The sequence below is a fragment of the Dunckerocampus dactyliophorus genome, chromosome 2 (genome assembly GCF_027744805.1).
Source record: "Dunckerocampus dactyliophorus isolate RoL2022-P2 chromosome 2, RoL_Ddac_1.1, whole genome shotgun sequence".
Taxonomy (NCBI): domain Eukaryota; kingdom Metazoa; phylum Chordata; class Actinopteri; order Syngnathiformes; family Syngnathidae; genus Dunckerocampus; species Dunckerocampus dactyliophorus.
The window spans coordinates 51,512,327-51,523,285 of NC_072820.1; the positions used below are offsets into that span (position 1 = coordinate 51,512,327).

A 10,959-nucleotide genomic window follows, 5' to 3' on the forward strand; every position below is an offset into this window, starting at 1 on the left:
TCCGCTGTGTCATTTTCTAACTATTTCAACTTTCGTCTCGTAATTTTGTCTTGATTCCATTCTTATAATTTACATTAATCTTGTATAATTTATTTTCCTCGTAGGATTACACATTTTTCTACTTAATTCTTGTAGAATAAGTGAGTGAGGACTTTTTTTCTAATTTTTGCTGTTTTGTTTTCGGTGTGTTTTATCTGCCCTCTTGTTGAGAAAAATGGTGGTGTTGCCAGGTAGCAGCATTTTAGCTGAGTTCAATAAGTGATTCAATGTGAACAAAGGATGTTGCTTCTAAATATGTTGTCGAAAATGTGCTTTTGTTTTGGATGGATTCATTTTCTCCTGATTGTGTTAGCTCCTGAACTGCAAATAGTTCGAGCCTTAGTTTGTAAATTGGTGTTTTGTGGATTGTTTGGGATCATGTGCACACCGATTATGATCACCATTCATGAAAGCAACCCAATTAACGCAGAGTGGTGATCTTTCAGCACCGGCGTCTTTGAAGGAGCAGCCGGATCACCCAGCCGAGACCATCCCATCACTTCTGACAAATGAATGCTTGCCTGTAAATGCATGCAGAACTCTGGAGTAAACCTGTCAAGAGATCAGGTAAAAACGTTACAAGATGAAGGGTTGTTAAAATGTTCAGAAATGATGAATGCATTTCTGCAGTCTTACTAAAGCGATATTGCTCCATACAATCCTCGTCGTAGGGGTGGTATTTTTGCCATCTAGCATGTGTCCTGTTCTCGTGATACGGCTTCACATCAAACTGGGAACCATCCGCCCATTTCCACACATCGTTCTGAAAAATAAAGAGCAGTGCTGAGCATTTGTCTTGTGAGCTACTTTTCCAAGATGAAAAATGGCATCTTCATTGAGGATTTCAGCCCAAACTAACATGGACGTACATGTTGGTATGTCCAATACACACGTTATATTAACAGCATGTCTTGGTCAACTTGTGGTCATTCATCACCCACCTCTTTGTGGCCCCCAATCCAAACACCATACCGAGGAATCAATCCCTGGAAGAACTCAATCGTGGCATGGCTGTGAGCTGAGGCCAAGTGTCCGCCCTGAGCTACGCAGTGCTTCTGAAAAAGCAACAGAGGACGGCATAGACTGGCATGAACCATGGCTGTAGGTAACCGCTGATGAGCTCCACTAGACGGCGGTAGCTGTGTTGGAAGTAACATCCAGCATCTTTATCCAGCTCTGCATGCGCTTTCAAATGGAATGCATGTTATGCTTAAGTTTGAGATGAAAGGTGAGGAGATGAGCGGTTTGGGGGTGAGTACAGAAGCCCATCAGGTTGTGAGGTCTGGCATGGCTACTATGAATGATACTATGGAAGTGGCAGTGTGTGTGCAGCTGAGTGCTTGATGAAGCTTGGTGTTCCCAGCGTCAGGGAATGACGTGGGGATGATCCACTGGAGTTGGACAGCTGTGGTGCCATGTCATGTCCCCACCCCAGAAGAAAGGGCCTCTACTTGCTGTACACTAGCGCAATCGAATGCTAAGATTTCTATTTGGACTATTCTTCCATTTGTGACTTTTAGATCAGTCTGCTGCTACTGTTTCCCATTCAAAGCATGCAGTAAATGCTTTTGCTTCAAGGCTACGTTGCATATTAAAATGATACGTGTGTGCGTGCGTGCTGTAACAGTGTGGATGTATAAAAATGAGTGCTAAAAGCCAATATTTTTGCAGGTTTTAATTTCAAGGATTATCAAGGCTGGCATACCTCAGCATCATGCCATGTCTTGTCGACACTCTCATATAGGAAACAGCGATTGTCATGGCTAATCCATGGTGAAGGGCAAACTGAAGATGAAAGATGAAGAAAAGGTATCAAACAACAGGAACATTATTTTTCTTAGACTTAAATTGATTGGCATGCTAACCTTTATGGACCAGCTGAGGCTGTGAATGTAAAACAAAACAATGATTATTCAACTGCAGCTCATCTTCTGCTTTACTTGATTTCAGTGTCAGTGATAGCCCACATTTGTGAAGGCTAACATCCTAGCAACCTTTTTGGACATGCTCAATTGACAACGCTCTTCACTTCTGTCTTATACTTCATTTCCTGAAAACTAACAGAACTTTTACGCAACCTCATTTGCAAAAATGCCAACTTTTGAATATTTTAGCTTAATGCTACTAAAATGATGTTACTTTTCCTCAGGATGACATTATTCTCATAAAATAACTAGATTAGATTGCAACTTTGACCTCTTCATGTGCCACGGGGTGGAAAAGGCCCCCAGGCTGCACTTTGGACACCCTTGTGTCAGTCGGTACATCGTTTGTCTCACATACCCTGCTGAAGGCGGCTTCTCATTTTAGCTGTTTTTAGCTGAATTCTACAAGATCAGTTGTTCTTACCTCGTTCACTGATCCTGCACTGTTCTGGCCGGTCATTGGTTCTGGCTGATCCTGCTCGTTTGGTTCTGGCTGATCCTGCACGTTTGGTTCTGGCTGATCCTGCTCGTTCGGTTCTGGCTGATCCTGCACGTTTGGTTCTGGCTGATCATGCACCTTAGGTTCTGGCTGATCCTGCACGTTTGGTTCTGGCTGATCCTGCACGTTAGGTTCTGACTGATCCTGCACGTTTGGTTCTGGCTGATCATGCACCTTAGGTTCTGGCTGATCCTGCACATTTGGTTCTGGCTGATCCTGCACGTTAGGTTCTGGCTGATCCTGCTCGTTTGGTTCTGGCTGTTCCTGCACGTTAGATTCTGGCTGATCCTGCTCGTTTGGTTCTGGCTGATCCTGCACCTTAGGTTCTGGCTGATCCTGCTCGTTAGGTTCTGGCTGATCCTGCACGTTCGGCGGTGCCAATGGAATGAAGGTGAAGATGCAGGTGAGTCCAATGATCAAGACCAAGAGGATGATGGCCACCGGGATGGTAAAGGTCTTAGGAGGCATCTTGCACGGTATGTCTAGCTTGCTTTGCTTGTTGCGAGACTGCCTGTACCTGAGAAGAGGGAAGAGGACACTTGATCAACAACTCCACTAGCTTCTATTTTCTATTTATTTACAGGAGCCTGTCAGGTTAGCTGGTTCAATCCATTCTATATTCATAATTTAAATACAGGTTGCCATTGAATACGCATTTCCCCTTTACTGTTCCTCACATGCTGCAGCCTGAGTAATATGTGTATACTGTATATATATATACACACATATATATGTGTATATATATATATATATATACACATATATACACATATATACACACATATATATAATATTTTGAGAAGAAAAGTTCTGATGATTATTTAAGGCAAAAGTTGATATATTGGGAAATTAAAAAAAAAAGCTGAGGTCCACTTTTTTCTTGAAATAAATTATATATATATATATATACTGTATATATATATACTGTATATATATACTGTATATATATACAGTATACTGTATATATATACACATATATACATATATATACACATATATACTGTATGTGTGTCTGTGTAGGCTCTGTCGTACAGGAGTTGTCCATCGAGGAAAAGGCTTCTTGAGACGTCATCTGTACTTCTGTGAAGAAGGTGTCGGACATTTCGCTCCTCATCCGAAGAGCTTCGTCAGCGAACTAACAAGTGCTGGTAGCCTAGGCCTTAAATACAGTAAGAGTGGGCGGAATTGGTGTGCCAACACCTTCCTCCTATTGGTTCCTTACACTAAGCCTGGGCGGAGTAGTGGTATAATCCTATCCTGCTATTAACACCTCCGATAAAAGAGAAGTGTCGCTCCCTGAATTGGGTATGAACGACTCTGATACTGGCTTGTTAGCATCTATTGTTCTGGCTCGGCCCTGGCTCCACCTCATTTGCAAGACTAAGAGCTGTGGGTTTTGGTCTCAGTAACCTGCTGAACACAGGGTCCAAATTAAACCTCAAACCACCATTCCGATTCAATGATGGGTTCTGTTGTTTGACAAAAATAGCTTCCTTTACTCCTCTTTCAAACCATCTGTTTTCTTTGCCCAAAATCTTTACCTCGCTGTAAAAGAGTGATTGGTTGCTTTAAGGTGTAGATGTACTGCTGATTGAGGACCACTAGAATTGTCCCTGCGATGTTGATAAAGCCTTTTTTGGAGCATTTGCTTAGTTTCCCCAATGTAGTGCTCTTTGCATTCCTCATCTTTACAGTGGATGGAATAGACCACATTGCTTTGTTTCCACAGCTCTTAGTCTTGCAAATGAGGTGGAGCCAGGGCCGAGCCAGAACAATAGATGCTAACGAGCCAGTATCAGAGTCGTTCATACCCAATTCAGGGAGCGACACTTCCCTTTTATCGGAGGTGTTAATAGCAGGGTAGGATTATACTACTACTCCGCCCAGGCTTAGTGTAACGAACCAATAGGAGGGTGTTGGCACACCAATTCCGCCCACTCTTACTGTATTTAAGGCCTAGGCTACCAGCACTTATTAGTTCACTGACGAAGCTCTTCGGACCGACACCTTCTTCACAGAAGTACGGATGACGTCTCAAGAAGCCTTTTCCTCTATATGTGTGTGTATATATATATATATATATATATACACACAGTATATACAGTATATACACCGTATTTTCACGACCATAAAGCGCACCGTATTAAAAGGCGCAGTCTCAGCTACAGGTGCTATTTTTGTATTTAACACATACACAAGGCGCACCATGCTATTGGGCGCAGGTATGCATGGTAACACTTGACAAGCCCACTTGAAATCAGGATGGTCATCAACAAAACAGTCTCATGGTGCACAACTAAAAACATCACACAGCAACGCAAACACAGACAAGACATTCCCTCTATTTTTGCAGAACAATAACTAACAACTATGTAACTCAAACATGTAACTTTAAGAGCATTTGTACCAAAACACAACCGCAAAGCACGCTGGGGAACAGGAAGTGCTCCCCAGCGACGCACCAAAACACTACCGCAAAGCACGCCGGGGAACGACGAGACAATACGCTATCATGCTTGCTATTGTATGTTTTTAAAAAGCCAGCGAGAGCAAAACTGAGTTGGGTTGTACTTTATTGAAGTATTTAACAATGTACTCACGTTATTTTTTATAAATCCCAATCCACAAATCCATCAATGTCCTCATCTTTTATATCCCAAATGAAGAGCGGGGCAAGTTCTCCGTCAAACACGCCAGGTTCCTTGTCGTCATTGTCAGTCAGTCTCGTTGCCGTGCGGCGCCTCAGAAATGATGCTGGCTTTTGTGAAAGCTCGAACAACAGTGCATCAGACACGTTAGCCCAAACATCCACAATCCATTAGTGAAGCTGTGTTCGCTCGCTGTCATCCATCGCTCCCACGCCGCTCGCAACTTAACTTTAAACGCCGTGTTTACATCCATTCACAAATTGTGGCGAAACTCGCACGGCGCTACCTCCCAGTGTTACTGAAGCTGTGTTCGCTAGCTGTCATCCATCGCTCCCACGCCGCTCGCAATGTAACTTTAAACGCCGTGTTTACATCCATTCACAAATTGTGGCGAAACTAGCACGGCGCTGCATTCTAGTGTTCGCTAGCTGTCATCTATCGCTCCCACGGCGCTCGCAACGTAACTTTAAACGCCGTGTTTACACCGATGTCCAGCGGTTGGAGTTCGCTCGTCAAGCCTCCCGGAATGATGTTAAGCTCCAGGTTCATTTGTGGTGACGCGTGTGAAAAAACATCCGGTTTCTTTCCGTACACTTCACTCAGCCATTTTCTCCTTCCAGCCGCTTTGGTCCGGCTGGAAACTTTTCTTTAGGCAGCGTCAGCGTCTACCACAGGTAGCAGTTTCTGTCCAATACCATGGCAACCAAGCACAACAGTAAAAGCCGACTTCTTGTGTCACGTTGTGTGTATCGCTACCGTGCTGGTCTTCTCTACAGTGTGCTTCACCAGGATGTGGAAAGTGAGCGGCACGTCGTCCATGTTTGTGATGTAGTTGGATGGATAGATGGCGCCATTTCATAATAAAAATATACTTCTATAACTACTGGGGCGTGCCTTTAGCGTCCTCAGTCACGTCCACCTTTCCTTTCCTCTATACAAGCAGCGTGTCGGCAGGCTCCCAGTCAGTCGAGCGGAGCGCTCATAAAAGTCACGCAGCAACACTTACAGATTTTGGAACTCGGTACACACATACGGCGCTCCGCATTATAAGGCGCCCCGCCCATTTTGGACAAAATTTAAGACTTTTAAGTGCACCTTGTGGTCGTGAAAATACGGCATATAATTTATTTCAAGAAAAAAGTGGACCTCAGCTTTGTTTTTTTAAAATTTCCACTTTCCACTTCCAACTTTTGTCTTAAATAATCATCAGAACTTTTCTTCTCAAAATATTATCATTTTATTCCCATAATATTTGGACTTTATTTTCCTAATATTCAAATAAAAAAAAAATCAGCTGTGTGCCGTAAATGGCCCCCGGGCCGCACTTTGGACACCGCTGTTTGAAGCCCAGGGTGGGTGCCAGTCATGTGGTTCAAATCCTTGTTTCGTTTTACTTGTTTGACAGTTAAGGCCATTTTACTTCCTTAACATGCTAGTGCTTTTATTTTGTCAAGCGCTAAAATTGGACTAAAACTGTCCCATGTAGAAATGACTAACATGTGCTCCAAAAGACTAAGACTTCCAGCTAAAAACAACACTGCTAGTCAATTGGCTGAAACGTGATTGTGGACTCAATGGGGCACTCCATCCTCCAGATGACCCTCAGTAGCCCCCACTTCAGTTGCCTTCTTCTAGCTCCTTTTTCATCACTTTGAAATCATTTAAAATCAAAAAATGCACTCATTCAGCATACAAGCCTCATCCCCAAAGTGCTGTAGGACAGGGGTGTCCAACAGGCGGTCTGTGTGCCACTACCCAATCAGCAGCAATCTTACAAGAATAAAGTCAGAAGAGAATAAAGTTTCACTTTGTGGCCCTGGCTGGAAAAGGTTTGGCAAGCCCTGCTTTAGAAGCAATAATAGTTCTTACCTACCAGTTGGCTATCAGGTCAGGATGCTTCCAGTCGCCTGTGCAGCGTCTTCGACAAGTGCAGCCTGCAACGATAGCCGCCTTAAAGCAACATGTCACAGGATAATAAACACGTCATCAGGGTGGGGGTCATGGTTCTTATTCATGAACATGACTCATAGGACATTGTTTCCATGTCATTCTGGACATCACACATTCATTACAGTTCAGTTGCACTGTGGACCCCTGTTGCTTTGGAAATAAACACCTTATCCAGCAATACCATTTCAATAAGAGAAACACTGACATTTTAGTTCCATCCATCTTCTATGCCGCTTATCCTCAATAGGGGCGTGGGGGCATGCTGGAGCCTATCCCAGCTGACTTCGGGTGACAGGCGGGGGACACCCTGGACTGGTGTCCAGCCAATGGCAGGGCACATATAGATCAAACATGGCGCCCTCCGTGGCAGACATCTCTGTGACACTCTCCCGTGTTTTTCTATTTTTTGCTATTTTATTGTTCATTTTGAACATTCAACACACTCACGCAGTACATTACAACAGAGAGACACTTTTGAACATCGGCAGGGTTCACCATGAACTTTCATTTAGCCTCTCAGACTTTGCCTTTCTTCTGCGCCGGGAGAACGCAGCAGCCTGCGGGCCTGGTCAGCTGAATACCCGGCGAGCAAAGCATCCGAGGCGTAAACGAGGCAAGCGGGCCGGCCTGCATGCTAGGCTAAAAGCTAGAGCGACTAGGCCACCGCTACCAAGCCTGCTGCTAGCCAACATCCGCTCTCTTGAAAACAAGATGGACGAACTAAGAGCAAGGATTACAGGTCAACGTGAGATCAGGGAATGCTGTGTCCTCACCTTCACAGAAACCTGGCTGACGGAGGATATACCGGACTCGGCGATCCAGTTGGAATCATTTGCTGCTTACCGGGGAGATCGGACTTTAGCGTCTGGTAAACACAGAGGTGGCGGCGTCTGTGTTTACGTAAACAAACGGTGGTGCACAGACGTACAGACGATGGAAAAGCACTGCTCGCAGGACATTGAGCTGCTGATGGTGAAATGCAGACCTTTTTATTTGCCTCGTGAGTTTAGCGCTGTGTATTTAACTGCTGTTTACATCCCACCACGAGCTAACACGGCTAACGCACTAGGCCTCCTGCATGACATCATTGATAAACACGAGACCAAACACCCAGACGCTGTATTCATTATATCTGGCGATTTCAACCACTGTAACCTCAGGACTGTTCTCCCCAAATATTACCAGCATGTGAGCTTTCCCACAAGGGAAAATAACATCCTGGACCAAGTCTACAGCAACATGAAAGGTGCTTTGAAGGCTGTTCCAAGACCCCACTTAGGAAAGGCTGACCACATCTCTATATTCCTTTGTCCAACATACAGACAACTTCTTAAACAAGCTCCCCGTGTAAGTACAGCAGTTAAAGTGTGGAATGAAGAAACTGATCAAGTACTTCAGGACTGCTTTGGCTGCACAAACTGGGATGTGTTTAAAACTGCAGCGGGGAGGGAAGATTGTACTGTTGATTTGGATGAATATGCTTCTGCTGTTACTGGCTACATTAGCACATGCATAGAGACTGTTACCACCACCAAGTATTACAGAAAATACCCTAACCAAAAACAGTGGATGAACTGTGATGTAAGGGCTAAGCTACGTGCTTGTTCGACTGCATTTGTCATGGGCACCGCTGATGACTACAAAAAGGCCAGATATGACCTGAGGAGGTCCATACGAGAGGCCAAAAGACACTACAGACAGAAGCTGGAGGGCTACTATTCCACCTCAGACCCTCGGCGCATGTGGGCGGGGCTCCAGCACATCACAGACTATCGACAGCGGAGTAGCGTAGCCACGTTCAGCCAAACCACACTTCCTGATGAGCTGAACGAGTTCTATGCCCGCTTTGACACCCAAACTCCTGATGAGCAGAGAGGGTGGCTGGACTTGGGGAGCACACAGGACTCACCTCTCATGGTGACATCAGCTGATGTGCGCAGGGTTCTAAACAAAACAAACCCACGAAAAGCAGCAGGCCCAGACAACATCTAAGGACGTGCACTTCGGGTTTGCTCATCAGAGCTAGCTGATGTGCTTGCTGACATATTTAACCTGTCGCTTGCACAAGCATCTGTACCGACCTGCTTTAAGTCCACCACCATAGTGCCCGTACCCAAGAAGAGCAACGTGACCTGCTTGAATGACTATCGCCCTATAGCACTCACTCCTATTGTTATGAAGTGCTTTGAAAGAATAGTCATGACCCACATCAAAAAGAGCATCCCGGCGGCAACTGTGGACCCTCTACAGTTTGCATATCGCCAGAACCGGTCCACGGATGATGCAGTCAACACTGCCATCCACACAGCCCTTTCTCACCTACAGGGCCAGGACACATGTCAGAATGCTATTTATAGACTATAGCTCTGCTTTTAATACAGTCAGCCCCCACCAACTCACAAATAAGCTCCTCACACTTGGCCTGTCACCCTCCCTCTGTAACTGGGTGTTTAACTTTCTAACAGGCAGGCCCTAGTCAGTCAGAGTCCACAATCGCACATCCAGCTCAAGAATTGTGAGCACTGGGACCCCAGAGGGGTGTGTGCTGAGTCCACTCCTCTACACGCTCTTCACCTACGATTGCGTGGCCTCCCAGAACAACACCAGCATCATTAAATTTGCGGATGACACTACAGTCATCGGACTGATCACTGGTGGTGTTGAAACATCATACAGAAGAGAGGTGGCGGACCTCATAGCTTGGTGTCGTGATAACAATCTCCTTCTCAATACAGATAAGACTAAAGAGATGATCATCGACCCAAGAACAAGGGAAAAGGAGCCGCATAGACCCCTGTTTATTGATGAGACTGAGGTGGAGAGGGTGAAAACCTTCAAGTTCCTTGGCACACACATCAGCGAGGACCTCACCTGGTCTCACAACACCCAACAAATGATGAAGAAGTCCCAAAGGAGACTGTACTTCCTGAGAAGACTGAGGAAATTTGGCATGTCCACCACAATCCTGAGTTGCTTCTACAGATGCACTATGGAAAGTGTCCTTACCGCCTCCATCACTGTTTGGTACGGTAACTGTACAACACGTGATAGGAAGGCACTCCAGCGGGTGATCAAGACCTCACAGAACATTGTTGGGGCAGCCCTCCCCTCACTGCAAGACATTTATAAAACTAGAGTCCTACGCAGAACACACAACCTCATCAAGGACAGCACACATCCACAACACTCATTATTCACACTCCTACCGTCAGGCCGACGCTACAGGAGTCTGAAGTCCAGGACCACAAGGCTGGCAAACAGCTTTTACCCACAGGCCATCAGGCTTCTCAACGAAACACTCACACACGCCACACGCAACACACACACACACTCATAGCACTTTATTTATTTATTTATTTATTTATTTGTATATTTATTTGTATGAATGTCTCTTCTGTTTTTGTTGCTTAATTTATTGGTATTTATGTTTCTGGTGTTCTTATTCTTTCTTGTGTTTTCTTTCTTTTCTTGGGAGAATGAACAGAGTAAGATTTTCATTGCATGGTATAACTGCCTGTTTTACTGTGCACATGACAATAAAACTCTCTTGAATCTTGAATCTTGAAACACTCACATTCATACCTATGGACAATTTAGAGTCTCCAATGAAGCTAACATGCATGTTTAGGAATGTGGGAGGAAACCGGAGTACCCAGAACCCCCCCCCCCCCCACACACACACACACACACACACACACGGGGAGAACATGCCAACTCCACACAGAAATGCCCAAGGGAGAATCCAACCCAGGTCTTCCCATCTCCAGACTGTTCCTGTGTTGGCTAACATGCTAACCACTAGACCATTTTCAAGTCATAACATGATGAGAAACTAAATTTGGAAAATTTAAAGTTTTGGGGCTAAAGTTAAGAAGAAAGCTGAACAATTTGGAGAGAT

The 10,959-nt window shown here is 44.9% G+C and overlaps 1 protein-coding gene across 1 annotated transcript; it reads right to left on the reverse strand.

The window, feature by feature from the left end:
• Positions 1-535: 535 nt before the first annotated feature.
• On the reverse strand, positions 536-2,424 carry LOC129168008 (galactose-specific lectin nattectin-like). The gene is made up of 6 exons (XM_054752770.1): positions 2,389-2,424; positions 1,905-1,923; positions 1,745-1,824; positions 981-1,094; positions 676-802; positions 536-591 (listed from the first exon to the last, which is right to left on the reverse strand). The coding sequence occupies exons 1-6, from the start codon at positions 2,422-2,424 to the stop codon at positions 536-538; spliced, it is 432 nt and encodes a 143-aa protein (XP_054608745.1).
• Positions 2,425-10,959: the final 8,535 nt, after the last annotated feature.

Excerpts from the sequence above, each read along its gene's own strand:
- LOC129168008 (XM_054752770.1), bottom strand. The coding sequence starts at position 2,424 with ATGACCGGCCAGAACAGTGCAGGATCAGTGAACGAG. Across the intron at positions 803-980 it reads GGATTGGGGGCCACAAAGAG|AACGATGTGTGGAAATGGGC; the intron begins GTGGGTGATGAA and ends TTTATTTTTCAG. Across the intron at positions 592-675 it reads TATGGAGCAATATCGCTTTA|GTTTACTCCAGAGTTCTGCA; the intron begins GTAAGACTGCAG and ends ATCTCTTGACAG.